Source organism: Gekko japonicus, unplaced genomic scaffold (genome assembly GCF_001447785.1).
Source record: "Gekko japonicus isolate JY-2015 unplaced genomic scaffold, Gekko_japonicus_V1.1 scaffold19, whole genome shotgun sequence".
Taxonomy (NCBI): Eukaryota; Metazoa; Chordata; class Lepidosauria; order Squamata; family Gekkonidae; genus Gekko; species Gekko japonicus.
The window spans coordinates 1,603,099-1,620,008 of NW_015164664.1; the positions used below are offsets into that span (position 1 = coordinate 1,603,099).

Genomic DNA, 16,910 nt, shown 5'->3' on the forward strand with positions numbered 1-16,910 from the left:
AGTGTGAGCCAGCTCAGTTTTTTAGCCTCCGGCTCACATTTTTGTCTTGGCTCAGGAAGGAGGGCTCCGGAGCAAAGTAATTTGTGCAGCAGCCAAATCGCTCGCTCACAACTTTAATGCCAGTCGCTTACCAAGTAGGATTTTTCCTCACAAGACTCCATGGCTTAGAGGGAGCCTTGCTGGTGAGCAACTCCAAGGCTGCACTGCTACAAGACAGACAGCAGAGCTGACGACATGCCGTATAGAGGAATGGAAAGCAGCAGCAGCAGCTGAAACTTTAGGCGTGTCTTGATTTCTACATCTTCTTCCTCCTGCAAACCTCCACTTTCTGCTTGGTTTGTTTGCATCTCCCTGCATGCAGAGCACTCCTCACCTGAGGACCCCCCCCCCTAATAAGAACAGAGATCATCTTGTATTTATTTATACAAAACTTAGACTTTATTGCAATATCTCAGGATTTACACCATCTGTTAGAGAATGTGACAAACAAGTAAGATCCCATCCTGGAGGAGGAGAGGCAGCTCCCTGAGCCAGCCAAAGACTCCTTTTGCTGCCCCCCAACCCCGTCCTCGACCCCCCACTGCGCATTGCCCTTGATCTGTCCCCAGCATCATGGGCTAGGGTCCACCTGGGGACTTGTAAGGCAGCTGGCACCGAGCACCTCCTCACACAGGGGTTGTCTGTGTCAATGTTACCAGGTGGGCATAGCCCGCCCGCCACTGTTTCCATGCAATGGCATGACATTTTCTTTCCAGTCTGAAACCCTGCCATATACAGCTGGGTGTTCACAAGTCTATTCAGAAAGCAGTTCTGCACCTCTAGTAACAGGAAAACGGGCCACACACTCCATAAATACAGAGTCTTGTAATCCCCAAACAGTTGAGCGTCCAGGCCAAGCAGCTCTTCTCCATCCCCGGGTGGGCAGAGAGGCAGCTCCTTTCTCTTTCTGTTTTTTTAAATAGCTGCCTTCCTCCAAGTAACAGTCTTGTGCCAGTGGCCAGGAGGTCCTTTCCTCCAGCACATAGTCCTCTTCAGAAGGTTGTGAGCAGGGAGGGACGGATGGTAAGCCGGCAGCTCCTTCAGGCAGGGCCGCCTGGTGGTGCAGGGCTCCCCTCCCTTGCACGCCTGACTTCAGGAGACAGTCTCTGGCCAACCCAAGTCAGCCCGCCAGGAATTTAACCAGCCCCCTTCGGGGCATCATTCCAGCAGCAGCTTTCGCCCAGCCAGAATCCTCCAAAAGAGAGATAAGGAAACCACTCAGGAGGAGATTAAGTAGAAAATGTTCCGTGGCTCTGCCCACCCCAAGGACAGAGCCACCTTACACCGCAGAACCCCCAGTGTGCTGGGCCGGGGCAGCTGCTCCTCGGCTCTGCTTTTCAGGCGTTGGCGCGGGCACCTCCAGCGGCAGCCGGGATTGGAACTTCTGCAGCTGCTCCGGGCTGGCCAGGTTCTTCAGGAGACTGTTCTCTCGCTCCAGCTGGGAGTTCTTCTCCACCAGCTCTTTGATCTGCTCTTTCAGTACCTCCACCTCCTCCCTCACTGCATACATTAGGTGGTTCTTGACTAGATCCTGCAGAGGAAGAAAAGGGTACCTGGGTGAGTCAACAGCATCCACACCACTACTCCAGAGAGACCTCCCCTTCCCCCAGCTGTTGCTCTTCAAAGAAAAGCAAAGGGGCTGTTAGTTAGGAATGCTTGCCTCCAAACTTATTCAGACTGGAGCATTGTAAGATCTGGTGTAGCACAGTACAGGACTAAGCCCAGATGAGACTTCTTCCAGACCAGGCTTGGTCCAATTGTTCTCTTTGCCTAATCTACCTCTTGTGAGGCTAAAAAAGGGAGAACCAGGCACACCAAATAATGCTTGTGGAGAAAGGACAGGGTACTAAATAGGTCACAAAAGACCAGGTTCACATTGCCCCAAGCAGCTAGGGTGGCCGTATGGCTATGGGGTGGCCAACAGGCATCATGGTTGTCCAGAGGTTCCCCGTCTCCAATCCCAGCTGGGCAAGAAATGTCATTTTTCAGCAAGGTGGGAAAGGGCACTCCACAGAGACACCCACCCGCCACTGTGACAAGCTCTAGATGCTTCAATGGAAGCGTCACACCTTCCCTCAAACAAATACTGGGGATCATAAATATAGACTTGATAGCTGTTCACATGCTTTTTTTATAATGCTTCTGGATTTTTACGAGTATTTGACATAAAGGGATGAAATGCAATTGGGGTTTGCCAGTCACCATCAGCACCTATGGTTTGAAAACGCAGTGCTGGTTTAATGAGTAAGCCATCAACCAGCTCTATGCACATGACTTACAGGACTCGGCTGGTTCCTGGGATTCCAAGGCATAGATTAGACTCCCGAGGGTTTGCCGCAGAGCTCTCTGACAATAGAGGAAGGCAGCAAAGACGGCACGGTGCTTCTCCCCCCCCCCCCCCCCCCTTCCCCTCGGGCGTTTATGTGCTTCGGCCGCCCTTCTCTAAACGGGAGGCTGCCGCGTTCCAGGAAAGGAAGTCTTGGCTGCAGGCAGAGGAACTGCAATGCGGCTTGGCCAAGTGCAGGCGGCGAACAAAGAACGACCCCTCCCTGCTTCCCTCCCCCTCCACGACAGACTTACCATTGCCTGCTCGATCTTGTTGTCGATAGCGACCACGCTGGCCCCCGACGCACTGCAACGAGACAAAGAAGGCTGAAAGTGAGAAAAACTGCCGGGCACAGATAAAAATGCCACCCCCCCATTAGCTGCAACCTGGCGGTCCGCAACCCCCCTCCCGCCCGCGCGTCTCCTGGGCGCTACCTGTTATCGAGCTTGACTGAGACCACATCCCCGCCCAGTAGGGACGAGAAGAAGGAGATAGAGAAATTGTGTAGCTGGTAGACAGCCACCTCCATCGGGGACTGGTACATGCCGGTGCTCATTGCCACGAAGCGGGCTATATTGAACTTGGCTAGGGGCAGGGGAAACAAAGAGCGCTCAACCAGTAACTGACCCCCTCGAGGAAACCGCCGAAGTTACTGCGCCTCCTTCGTGTCTCGCTCTTCTTTATATAGAGCGGCTCCCCTGACGTCACATGGTGTCAGCCTGACATGCAAATAAACCCCACCCCTTCAGTTAAAAACGGCCAACACGCCGGCGCGTTCCCAACCAAGCACTTTCCTTCCCCCTCCCCCTCCCCCGTGCAAATAGGGAGCAAATATGCTTGGCACCGCTCAGGAATGCGGCAGCACGGCGATGCGCTCCGAAAGGCCGTTAAGCTTAAGGAGACCATGATTGGTGCTTCCGAATTCAGCAAAACTATAGACTTCTTCAGTGACCAATGCTCCCTCTAAGATCTGGAGTCTTGTGAGCAAAAATTCTTCTTTGTGAGCTACTGGCATTAAAGTTGTGAACAAGCGATTTGGCCACTGCATAAATTAGTTTGCTCTGGAGCCATCCTTCCTGAGCTAAGAGACAAAGATCTGTGAGCTGGAAGCTAAAAAACTGTGAGCTAGCTCACACTAACTCAGCTTAGAGGGAACACTGCTGTTTTTAGTTATTATTATCCTCGATCCCCTTTGCATTCCACATCATTACATCTCATGTTGTACTTTATAGGGGAAATGGACAACACAAAATAGAAACCTAATATTCCCTGCATTTCGGGGCTCTTTCACCCTGAAGCTTATATATCTTGTCTGGAAAATTGTGTTTTTGTTATTTGACTTGCTCTGTGTTGTAATGTTTTGTGCCTACATTTTCAAAATGCATATAGATTGTGGTATGAAATGATTCCAATCGATGTTGCACACCTTGAAATCTCTTTCTAAAGTTACCCATCTTTTTTATTGCTGTCCAGACCTTTTAAAAATCGTTCTGGAGTTTAGAGAGAGATAGGTAAGACTCTTCTTTTTCTCCCCTTTTCTGATATGTAAGTGTTGTATTTTTTCCTTAGGGGGATATATTATTAAAATAAAAACAAATACATAAAAAATAAAAATTTTAAACATTGTCACAGTAAATGCCTGCAACAGTGAGGACCCACTATAGACATCTGACCAAGTGGGTTCCCTAGTCCAGACTCCACAAAAGTTTTAAGGTGGAATACAATCGTAGCAAGAATTTAAGGTGCCACGAGACTCCTTTTTATTTGAACTTCAGGAGCAGACCATTTGGCATTAGTAGGATCACTGGGCTTAACAGGAGCCTGGTCGCAGATAAAGGGGGGGGAGGTGGCGTCGGACTTCCCTTTGGCAAACTTTAGACAGAGTCCTCCAATCTGTAGCTCTGGCAGGGCAAGGCTGGCACCCTGGTGAATGCACGCTGCCTCCTCTCTATCTCATATACCTATAAAAGGCCTGCTACTAGACTGGACCATCTATCTCTACCAGGCAACAGTTCTTCAGGGGCTCTGACAGAGAAAAGTCTTTCTGAAAGAGAAAAGTCTTTTTCAATATCAGTTAAAGCCTACGGTTCCATTTTTTTTGAGAAGCCAGGCAACTGACCATGGAGACTAATAACTGCAAAGCTGGCCTATTCCAACAAAGAGCCCACCTAGTTCCGCTTTGTCTACCGGCAGCAGCTCGCAGGCAGAGGAAGGGTGGGTTTTTTTTAAGCATCTGGAGACGCCAAGGGCTGAAGCCCTGACCTTCTGCATGTAAATCATATATTGTCAGTGACCCACAGGCCCATCCCCTTTTGGCACAGCTCAGCGCCTTTGGAAAGCGCTTCCGTTACCACGATGACCCCAAATAAGTTTACTTGGGACTGTGATCCAGTTGCTTGAACACCACGGAAATTGCTTCCAAGTAAAAGCACTTCGGGCTGCAAATCCCAGCGCTTTGGTTTAATTGAGTTGGCCACCGTCAGGCAGGAGCGGTCACAACTCTTCCCAGGCCTAAAAGCTGCACAGAGCAAAGCTCAGATACGTTGCCAAATCAATTAGAGGCCCACTGTCTGCTAGCGCCTTCCTGGTTGCCTTGCAAGTGAATTTTGCACATTATTTGTGCAATAGAACACACACACCCCCGCCGCCCGTTTCCAGCAAACAAAGCCGAGAGCATTACAACAGCAGAGTCTGCTTCCAGAAATCCAAAGTATCGCCCAAGCGCACAACTAGGTCGAGACTTAAGATTACATAAGAAGTTACCAAAACATGTTGTGTCTTTCTTTGATCAGATCCAAAACGGGCCTTCCAGCCCGGTTTCTCTCTATGGTTTAGGATGACCCCTGGCGGTCATTTGCAGCATGTCCAGGAAGTCATGCAGCAGGTGGGGCTATAGGTTGGTAATAAACACATGTTTTGCATGTCGAAGATCCCAGCCTCCGATGCCCTGAATCACTCAAAGGCAGCCTCATAGCCGATTGATTTTCTGCCAAATGCAGAATAAATTAGGGTGTTCATGGTTCACTGGATCAGCTGGGTTCCCAGAGTAAGAAGAAGCACCTCAACAGGCATACTTCTTTGGACTTCTGGGTGGGAGAACAGACGGATACCCACCCACATAGCTGCACAGACACTATTTTAGGGATGCCACTGGGGCACCAATGGCAATCAAACACATTGCACTCCCCCCACACTTCTTGTTACGTCACAGAGTATCCTTGCTGCAATTCAGATTGCTTGTTATTGGAGCTGCACATTCATTCTCACAAATATGCTGAAAAATGCATACCTTTGCACACATTCCCATTTGTAGTAGAGTAATCAAGTCTTTGCTCTGTGCAAGATCTGGCCTCTTTTTCCTCCGGACAAAAAAGCCAAGTGAGGCTGAACAGGACACAGGAACAGCCATCCTGTGCCGCAGGTCCCCCACTGCTCTAGACCATAACAATGGTCCAGTCCACAGTTCCATTGAATGGCAGGAAGGCTCTCTGAAGGCTCTCTGGTGGCATGGGAAAGAGAGGGGGTGTTTCCTTTGCACCACAGAGAGCAACACCAAATAACGGTGACCAGAATCTCCTGCTGGGAAGGACTGCAGAGAGGCCAGGCAGGGAGCCCAAGGGAGAGGACCAGGGGGAACAGGCCTGCTTGCCGTGCCACCCTTCTAAATGGCAGGGCTTCTGCCCCTTTCAAAGTTGTGCAGTGGGCAGAACTAGGTTCTGTCAGCTGGTTTTACCCTATCTCAGCATTGCAGCAGTGAGCAAATGTTAAGCACAGCTTTCAGGGCTGCGGCCCGCGGCCATACCCAGCCACATCTCCTTTCCCGGCAACTTCGTGCCCCTGTCAAGCGCGGCAGGAGCTTCCAACAGGAAGCATATGTTCATGGCAGGCCTTGCTAGACTTGGACCCGTGGGGCTTAGGCTCCAATCCCTGCTCACACGTGCACAAGTTACTCCCACAGGGCCTCACTTTCCCCTCTGCAAAACAGGCCTGGTTATCAACTCCTACATGGGTGGTGCTGTAAGGGCAGCTGAGATAAGGCACTTGCAAAAGTGCTGCATAATGATGGCTGCTATTAATAACTTGCTCCCCTCCCGCCCCTCTGGTGCTAACAGTGGGGGCAGCCAGGGTGCCTGTGCCCCTCCCAAATCAGACCCTGCCTCTGCTGGCTGGTTATTTTTCACTGCTTGCGTCTGCGGCGGGGACTCTGCCTGCTGGCAGGCTCCCATTTCCAGCTGCTGGGCGGCTGCTCCCTTTGATAGAGGCCTTGGCAGTACTCCCAGTTCTTGGCTTGCTGGCACGCCAGCGCACAGCCAGGAGGGGCCTCCAAAGCATGGCTGCCTTGTGCGTCTTAGCACTGGGACGGGCTTCCTTTCTGCCTCTGCCGCAAAGCAGTTTCTGGGGGGAAGAAGAGGAAGCCTGCTTTGTTTTGCTGCAGCAGCTGTGCGCCTTCTCCCCCCGCTCGCCCTCAAAGCTCTCCTTTATCTACCTCATCAATGGGACTCCTCTAGAGCTCAGCACTGCTTGGGAGGAAAACTTTCCTGATGTCTTAACAGAGCAGAGACTCACTGGCTACTTGAGCAGAGTGCAGCCAACCTCTGCAGAAGGGTCTGGATGCATTGTGGTCAGCCATTGGCAAGTGAGGGGGGGGCGGCTTTGGTGAGGCTGCAGTGGTGGCAAATGCCATCAAGTCACAGCTAACTTATGGTGACACCATACAGTTTTCCAGGCAAGAGACATTCAGAGGTGGTTTGCCATTGCCTGCCTCTGTGTAGCAAGTAACCCTGGACCTCCTTGGTGGTCTCCCATCCAAACACTAACTAGGGCCGACCCTGCTTAGGTTCCAAGATCTGGCGAGATCTAGCTAGCCTGGGCCATCTAGGTCAGGGTATGCACCCCTTAGCCAAAGGCAAATATTTTGTACAGCAATCTGCATTCACTCACACTTTAACCACATGGATAATATTTTTTTTTTGGGGGGGGTTGCTGAAATTCCATAAAACTTAATAAAACCTAAAAAGTAAGCAGAGTCCTGCTATATCTGACCAGCGGTCCATCTAGTCCAGCATCTTCTTGCACACAGTGGCCAGACAGTTGCCCGGGAGGGCAAACAACAAGCAGGACATGGAGTAGTTCTGCGGGACCTGTCTGATCTGCCTCTGCCACTACCACCCTTACAAACCAATAACACATACTGCAACATCCACAAGAGATGCCAAGGTGACCAGTGTGAAGCAAAGAATGGTTTGACCAAGACTGCAAGACAGAATAAGACACGTTGAGTAGGAGATAAGATACCACAGAACCTCCAAGCAGGTCAGCCTCTGCTGGTCAGACAGGCTTTGAGTGGAAACATATTTATTTATTTTTCACATTTGTATCCCGCCCTCCCCGATGGGTCAGGACGACTCACAAGGGCAAGGTACATCCATGCCATGATTAAAACATATAATACATAAATAAAAACATCCAACATCATTAAAAACAATGGTGCTCAGTCAGTTATTAAGCATAAGCAGAGCCCTGCTGGATCTGACCAGTGGTCCATCTAGTCCAGCACTGTCTTGTGTACAATGGTTAACAAGTTGCCCTGGATGGCCAACAGGGACCCTGGAATTCCTCCACGGTCTCCCATCCAAATACTAACCAGGCCCAACCCTGCTTAGCTTCCAAGCTGTGATGAGATCATACGAACCTCGGCCATCTAGGTCAGCAGGGCTAATCCTGTCATATTATTTGGGCTTGTCAAAGACATCTAGAGAAAACGGCTCGCGAGAAAGGACGCACTGCATTCTTCTTGCTTCAGTGACACCACCTGCACTTTTCTACCTGGCTAGGCAAAGCTTGGCAGAGAGAGAGGAGATGAAATAGGAAATGTGCCACCAGCAACCCCCTGGCCAGGACAAACACCCACTGAGCAAGGGCAGTTTCCTTTTCCGTTGGCTAAATGGGAGGGAGAAGGGAAAGGCATCTGTAGGAGGATTTTCCCTGCCCAGCACCACGACATTCCTCCAGATCGCTTCCAACACTCGGCTTGCTTAAACTGGGGTGCTTGGAGGGGCGGCAGAGGCATCCTCTACTCTTGTTTGTACAGGCACAGGGGATCGTCAGCAGCTCACAAACTCTGATCACTGCAGGCTGCACATCCCAATTACCCATGCAAACCTGAAGAAAAGACTCCACTATTCTGCAAATGGCACCTCATGTCCACAGGAAGGTCAGACACCAGCTCTAAATATTGAGGGTAGCTCTGCTTCAGCCTCACTTTAGGGCCTTGACTGCATCAAGAGATCAGAGGGGGAAACTTTCAGATACAGGAGAGGCACTTCAGACAAATTTTCCCCAAGGAAGAGAGCTTTAGTAATAATTATAGCATGGAGACCTGACATTTTTTGAGGGGGGGAGAGGGGGGGGGAAGGGGGGCAATTTTAGCCCCCTCATTATTTACTTCATCTATACCCTACCTTTCTCCTCAGTGGGGACCCAAAGCAGCTTACATCATTCTTCTCCATTTTATCATCACAACAACCCTGTGAGGAAGGTTGGACTAAGATTGTGTGACACTGTAAGTCTCCATGGCAGAGCAGGGATTTGGACCTGGGTCACCAGACGGGTCTCTCCACCAGCTCTGGGAACAGCCACCACTGCACCTCTTCTTGATGTGGAAAAGTGCTGCCAGACAGAAAGCAGGGATAGCTGCCCCCTTGTAACGACAGCAGTCGTACCTCCAGAGAATGGCTAGTACTTCACGCATAGCGCCGTAACCAACTGATACCTTTCAGGGGTTCAGCCCTTTTAGTCTGCGTAGTCTGCTGATGGGTGCTACCCCTTCATTGTCACCAAGACCCCCCCAGCAGTCCATCCCCTTGTGACAGCTTCAGCACTCGTCTGTCACTGGACTCCCCCCTCCTTCAGCCTGGAAGGGGCTTGTCTTGAGCTTGGGGGAGATGAATGCAGCAAGCCTCACTGGTCTTCAGCACTCCTGTGTCTGGAAAGGGGGAGGCCTCTAGTCCAGAACGCCTCAGTGTGGGAACAAGAAGATGGTCAGTCTTTAAAGTGTCTCTTCAGTGGTCTTGGACTCCCTCTCCCCTTCAGCCATCATAGGGGCTAGTGCTAGGCTGAAGCAGAACCACAGCAGGGTATCTGTTTCCCTTCCGTGTGCCTGACTTCCAGGCCTGGCCAGGTGAGGGCTGGTGCCTGCTGTCTCCTAATGATATTGGGGGGGGGGGACTGGAGAGCCACAGGCATAGGTAACCCTTGGCGGGAGCTATTTATCTGCAAGGGTAGGGGCTCTCTTCTATCTCCCCCCTTGTGGCTCCAGGCACACTGACATGAACCACACCCTATTGCTCTCCCAGGACTGACTGACTGACGGAAGGCAGCTCTGTTCTCTCGACAACACACTCAGAATCCTGTGCACACAGAACTTGAATGTTTGCACCAAGCAAAGCCACCCTGGGATAAAGCAGGCAAATGAGGCCGGCTGCAGGTGCGAGCGCTGAGTGTGCATTTTCCACAGGCTGCTCTCCACTTGTATAAGAGCCGGCTGGTTGCTTCTTGGGCCTCTGCCAGGTCCTGAGTGAGTCACCACCCACAGCAACTCTGGCAAGCTGTCCTCTAGCTCCTGGAGACTAGACTGCTTCTTCTGCCCCACAAGTCTCCTGTGAAATAGGGGATGGATGAGAACTCCAAGTTGGCCTGTAGCCATGGTGGGGCATCTCATGGCCACGCCCCCGACTTTCCAGCCACGCCCCACAAGTTTGCATCCAAGAAAATGGTATTTATTTGCAAAGTATTCCATTTAAATTGCGCCATGGCGCACCGTGCCACGCCAGCACCCTGCCCTTGCCCTCCCAATTATGATTTGATTAGCCTCATTCTGAATCGCCGGCACCCCGTGACCTCGCCAGCCCCGCCCTCCCTAGCTGGCTGTTTCCATTCCCACACCAGATGCCAGTGAATGAACGGCAAACTCCAAATAAAATCCTTGGCTCTTTGCTTGGCTTGCTTGGTGGTGTAGCTGAACCTGGACCCCGGTAGGCACCTAATTGGGGGTGGGGATGAGATTGGGCGAGGGTCAGGCTGTGGTGCTGAGCCTTCCCCCTGCGTGGCTGCTTGAAGAGACACCGACTGGGTGAGCCTAGAGAACGCGGGGAGGCACTGCCGTGGGAGAAGTGGCGGTACGTGTAGAAATAGCACTGGAGGAGTGACAGTTCAAAGCGGCTGGGTGAGTGAGTCCTTTTATTATTGTGTTTTTTTGTTTTTTATTTTGTGATGTCACGCCCCACCAGTTTCCCCAGTGCCCCCACCCCTGAAAATTTCCTGGCTATGGGCCTGACTCCAAGGGAGACAGGCGCATTTGTTCCACCAGGAAGGAAGGGCAGGAGATTCCCACCTGCTCAACAAGGACAGCGAGTTCTGTGTCACTGGGGGACAAAGCCAGTGTCCGGAGGCAGCTGAGCAGAGCCTCCTGGCAGCCAAGGTCCCAACCGAATGTGCCCCAGAAAAGCCTCCTATTAATAGCCACTTTGGCTGCTATGGAGAAGCTGACCTTTTGTCAATGGAATGCTTTCTGCTTATTTTCTGTGCACTTTTGCTTACCCTTATTCCAAAAAATAGCTATAGGTTTGGACCACAATCAGGTTCAAATTGGCATGTGTTCTGTAGTCTTGCTGTAGAGATAATTGATACCAACTGGGAACAAAATTCAGCATCCTGAGAAACAGCTTTCATTTTCTTCCTGTTGAAAAATCAAAGTTCTAGTTCTTGTAGCAGCCAGGGCAGACTGGCCATTGAACTTACAGGAAAAGTTCTAAGTGGGCTGCTGCCCTGATAAGTTGCCGGCAGCAAGGAGCAAGTAGAGTCAAGCCCCAGGCCTGGCCAGCAGCATGGTAATTGGCCCACTGCTTGCCGCCCCCCTCTTCTTGCGCTGCTGCATTGGTGGTGCAGGAGGCAGCAATGAGTGAACCAATACTCCTCGTTGGCATCACTGCCTTGGTCTGAGCTGAGTGGCCTTATAGTGCTGGCTTGTAGCACCACAGGGGCCACTCAGACTGGCTTTCTCCTGAGCCTTTCTTTTACTTCTGCCCATACAGGCTGCGTCTGCAAAACCACCCCAAATGCATAGGCCATCTTGGAAGCCACAGAGGGGTCCAAACAGGAAGGGACTGTGGCTCAGTGGTAGAATACAAGCACCTGCAAAGATGCTTTATAGCTTGTCACATGACAGCTGCATCTAGCTTGGCATTGGTTGTTTCAGAGCTTAGCCATGTTGGTCTCTAAGGTGCTATTGGATTCAAATCTAGCTCAGTATTGCCTGCCTTGCTTGCAGCAGCTTTTCACAATCTTTCCCAATATCCTTTTAAATGAAGATGTCCAAAACTGAAGCTGGACTCAATGCAGCATGGCTTCTCATGGGCTTTGTATGCAGAAGAGGTCCTAGGTTCAATCTCTGGCATTTCCAGTTCAATCTGCCATGAGGCAGGTGTTGGGAAAGGCCCACCTCTGTCTGAGACCCCAGCCCAGAGAGTCTCTACTAGAGGTCATTTCGGGGGGGATCACAGTTCCCCCGGGTAGGTACAGGGGCGGGGCACATGACGAAGCCCCGCCCCCCGCTTCCGGCTGCCCCGCTTCCGGCCCTCATTCAGCCAGGAGGAGGCAGGAGAAGAGGGAGGGTAAGTTGCTTCCTCCCTGCCTCTCCCCACCCCTGCCTGCCTGGGGCCAGGGAGGGCCTTCGCGGGGCTTCCTTGCACTCCTCCTGGCCTTGCAGGTCCACCGCCGGGCCCCTCATGGGGCTCGGCAGTGGAGCTGCAAGGCTGGCGGCGGCGGCCGGGACTGTTGGGGGCGGGGTGTGTGGCCTTATGACACACTTCCGGTGATGTCAGGGGGTGTGGTATATGCTAATGAGTTATGCTAATGAGTCCCCCTAGCTCTTTTTCTACGAAACGACCCCTGGTCTCTACCAGTCAGAGCTGACAATATTGAACTAGGCAGACTTAAGTTCTGAATCAAAAGAAGGCAACGTCATATGTTTATAGTGCAATCCTCAGCAAAATTAAGCTTTTCTAAGTACACTGACGTAATGGGTGTAACTCCATTTATGGTTGCCCTGTTAGTTAAGTTGGATATTCAGGGGATAGGCCATTGGTGCCCTATACAACAATCTGTCCCACCCCTTGATTCTTAGAAGGAATGTTGCCAAAGAGATGTGATTTATATACGAAACAGAATCCAGCTTTTCTCGGTGCAAAATTGTAATTCTGTTTTTAAAAGAGCTCTTTGGTTTTGGTTTGGAGGGAACTAATCTGTTCTATATGACTTGGCTCTTTGGGGGAACAGCAAAGCCCTAATTCTTTTAGAGATTCCTACAGACCTGGGACTGGCACTGTGATGCAGGGGAAACTGAGGTCTAATAGCTGAGGGGGCACAAGGAACTATTTGTGGCTTAGATATGGGGAACTCAACATTTTTGGCATTTAGGAAGTGAGTCGTTGTGCCTGATCTCAGCTTGGTCTCGGCTGCAAACCCTTGGTCATCATTTTAGAAGGCTGGGAAACATAATTCGGCTAGGATTGGAGAGGCCCCAGTCAGTTACCAAGCACTGCTCCGGTTTAGAGTGGTGCTTCCTGCCTGCCCCAGGCAAAGGCGAAGAGGGTATACTCAGCTCAGTGGCTGGCCACCTCCATCTAACTGAATGAACCACCAAAGCAATTCTAAGGATGCGGATCAGAGGAGCCATTTTATCCTGCCCAAGGCAGTGCTGCTGACCCCTCCCACCTCTGAACTAATGTTTGACAAGCAGTTTGACCACTGTATCAATGCCAGGTAAGATTGGTCATGCTAGGCACTGATTGGCATCACCTCTCCTACAAGAGACCCTATTTCTGCCCTGCTCAAGAGGCAGCCACAGAGCAATTCAAGCAGAAGGTAAGCAAATCCTGTTGCTTCCTGCCAAGTCTGCAAATCCAGTGAGTTGTCAAATCTGCTCCAACAGAGTGCCAAGATGAATGCCACAAACACTGTGCAGGGACCTCTGATTTCTGAGCTGAATAAAAGCAAGACCTCTTATTCTGTCGCTAGCTGCCTGGTTCTGGGGTGGTGGGGAAGCCACATTCAGCAAGGACGTCACCCAGCAGGTCTTCATCCCATACACAAGTCTCAGCCTTCTTTGAGGGCTTAACTGCACCTTTGGCTTTTGGAACCCGAGAAGCTACATGTTTTTCAGAGCACAACCCAAGGCCAGGCTGTTTTCATGGCTCATTTGTTTGCTCTCATTCAGCCACACAGAACTTCTTCAAAAAGCAGGTTCAATGGTCAGAAAGCACTTTTGACGGGGGAAGCCTGCACTGCCCTCACTGGGTGTGTAGCTGAGAGCCAACCTGCAGCGTCTGGACCTCTCTCCCAGAATACAGGATGTACAGAAATAATGCAGATACCCCCAGCTGCCATATTTTACGGAGGTTCTCTAGAGACAGAATTTGGATTGCACTTTGTTTTAGCATAGAATACATGGTGCTTTGTATATAGCATTGCAAACTTTGTAAGTTCTTATTGCCTGCACGCATGTGCATTCTTCCACACACCACCTCAGCTCACATTCACCCCTTTACCAAACATGAGGCCTTACAGCAAGTCCCATAATAGTAATATAAAAAATAGCCAGGGCTGCCAAAATGGGAATAAGCTGCATCTTCTCTTTAGGATTTCTGATGTCCTAAGTGTATTCCATCATCCCACTACCCAAGAGTTTACACAGTAAAGTTTTATACTGCTGGATCAAAGGGTCTGCAGCCTCCCCACAACTAATTCCACCGCCCTCCTCCAGCCATGCATATACCACCTTCTCCAGCAGATTCCACATAGATGTTATGCCTTGGAACAGCCCACCATGTACTCAGATCTGAACAGGTGCCTGAAGGTATTTTTGGAATGGACAGGAGCTAACAAGCTGCAACTCAATCTTAACTAAACGGAAGTGCTACTGGTGTGGAGGGAGGCTTCACCCTGGGATATCTCCTGTTCTGGATGGGGTTGCACTCCCCCTAATGGAGTGAGTTCCTAGATTGGGGATGCTACTGGACCTGGGCCTCCTGTTGGATAAGCAGGTAGCAGTAATGGTCAAGGGTGCCTTCTACCAGCTACAGCTGGTGAACCAGCTCCATAGTGGGGAAGGTTTAGCTACTGTGATGCATGCCTTGGTAGCATCTAGATTAGATTACTGCAATGTGCTCTACATGGACCTGCCCTTGAAGACTGTCCAGAAGCTACAGTTGCAAGGTAATACTGCAGTCAGAACGTTGATTGGAGTGGGTCATTGGGACCATATCATTCCAGTGGCTCCTAATTTGCTTCTGGGCCCAATTCAAGGTCTTTGTATTGGCTTTAGAGCCCTGTATGGCTTGGGGTCAGCATGCTTTAGGACCACCTCCCATATGAACCTACTCATTCACTCCAGTCATCTTTGGAGGCCTTGCTGTGGGTGCCTCGGGCATCTGAGGTCAGATGGGTGGCAAGCCTTCTTGGTCATGGCACTGAAACTTTGGAACGTCTTCACCAGTGGAATTTGTCTGTGTAATCTCTGTCATTATCTTCCACCAGAAGGTCTGTCTGTCTGTCTAGCTATCACTGCTCAAACAGCTACAGCCTTGAGCAGAAAATAAAATAATAAAATAACGCCTGACTTGATATTCTTCTGCTGCTGTTTAATTATTGCCCCTAAATTTTTTGCCATAGACAGAGTAACAGAATCATAATATTCCACCAGAAGGTGAAGACTTCTTTGTTTTGTTTGCCCTACCCCCAGTAAATTCTTATTGCCCCTCTTCCCTGACTGTGTTGTGTTTGTATGCCTATATATTTTTATTGTATTGTTTAATATTTTACATATGCATTTTAAATGTGGTTTTAATGCCTTGATATTTGCCACATTGGGGACTCTTTTATCTGGAAAGGTGGCACAGATGTTTTAAGGGAAGAAAAAAAATTGCTGGACACAGGTTTGTCTGCAATCTGAGCACGTCTCAAGCCATTCCCTAGCCCCAGACGAATGCAGAGCCCACAAACAAGAAGCTTGTACAAGTCTCACATGTGGTGGGAAGTGGCAAGCCATGTATTTTCAGCATTCTTTGCCACAAGTATAAGAGAAGCACCATTACCAGTTCTTCAGTTTGTAAAGACGTTTTAAGAAGAGACTTCTGAGTCAGTTATGATCAAGTCTCAACCTGGTTGCCCTAAGTCAGCTACCCCTCACCCTGTCTGGGTTTTTCCTGCCACAAACGGCTCAGGAAAGACTACTGATCCGGTCCCTTGATCCCTTTCTTTCTTACAAGGTCCCCATCCGGCCCTTCTGCCTCTCCATCCAGGCAGTCACAAGTGCATGACAGGGCACAGCAGCTGGTGGCTCTTCTTAGTCACCCTGGTTTTGTTGGCTGAGCCTGCCTGCCTGCCTCCCTCCTCTTTCCAGCCCCCGCCTGGAAAACTACAACTTCCCTCTCAAAGAGCCAGCCCAGCTACAATTCAGGGTGCCACCGGTGAAGTTGATCCAGAGACCCAGTTGCAGAAGACCAGGCCCATATCTCTTAGGGATGCTTCCAATCATACCTTGACAAAAGTGGATTTTCGTAACCAGGAGCCATGGAGAGGCTGCATGAGAACTTACCATGTGGCACCTCTAACCATGTGGTGATCTGCCATGCGGGTTACCTCTTCTCAGTTTCCAGGCAGCTGATAAGAAGTGACAGCACAGAGCTTCCCCACATGGCTGGAGGCTACAGCCCACTTCACGGTGCATCTTATCTTATGGCACCATGACCCTTCCCGACTCTTTGTACCCCATATCAGATATTCAAGGGTAGACTAAAAAAAAGTAGGCAGCCCTGTTGGTTAACAGCAAAAATGAAAAGTAAAAGCCGTGCAATACCTTTTATTAAGACCAACCAAAATAGCACAACACAGTGCACATGTCTTTGAATTCTCCAAAATTCCTCATCAGCCTGGATGTTAAAAAAAAAAGGGTGTGTGTGGGGGGGAACGATGACAGACAGTCTCCCATATGAAATGCTTTGCTGGCTTCAATGGGCTCAGGGTGTGGCTGGTCAGTATTAGGTTGCAACCTTGGTATGTATGCCAGGAACAAGAAGTGAAAACAGGATGTCCCCCAGTTGGAAATATGTAACAGCTACATGTCTCCCAGGGGTATCCTGCCTCTGAACAGGATGGTCCCATTGAACTTTCATGGCAAATAGGCATTTACAGGCCTGATCTCCCTTCCTTGGCATACCTTGGAAAGCAAGTTATCCGAGTGACCCACAGGCATGCACCTGGCTGGCATCTGGAGAAGCTACAAAGGGCACTTAGGAGCCATCCAGGGAACGGTTCTTTGCCTGTCAAGCCAAGCATTCAGCTGGACCACCTATCATATGAGTCCTGGAGCTGGAGGAGGCCTTCAAACTCAGTGCAGGAAATGCAAAGTTAGGGCACTCCTGACCAATGGCTACCCAGCCTCTAGCTGAAGACCTACAGGGAGGGGCAGCCGTCTAACTCTGGAGAT

The 16,910-nt window shown here is 50.3% G+C and overlaps 1 protein-coding gene across 2 annotated transcripts in view; it reads right to left on the reverse strand.

Moving 5' to 3' along the window:
- Positions 1 to 950: 950 nt before the first annotated feature.
- Positions 951 to 16,910, reverse strand: part of TSC22D3 (TSC22 domain family member 3) — a 19,995-nt gene continuing 4,035 nt past the window's right edge. Inside the window, exons 1-3 of one of the 2 annotated variants that reach the window (XM_015408966.1) lie at positions 2,800 to 3,005; positions 2,620 to 2,671; positions 951 to 1,570 (exon numbers count right to left, since the gene is read on the reverse strand). In XM_015408966.1, coding sequence (XP_015264452.1) covers positions 1,319 to 1,570; positions 2,620 to 2,671; positions 2,800 to 2,921 — 426 coding nt within the window. In that variant the 5' untranslated portion in view covers positions 2,922 to 3,005 and the 3' untranslated portion in view covers positions 951 to 1,318. Of the gene's footprint in view, positions 1,571 to 2,619; positions 2,672 to 2,799; positions 3,006 to 16,910 lie in introns of those variants that run through there. The other variant, XM_015408965.1, reaches the window with a different exon arrangement.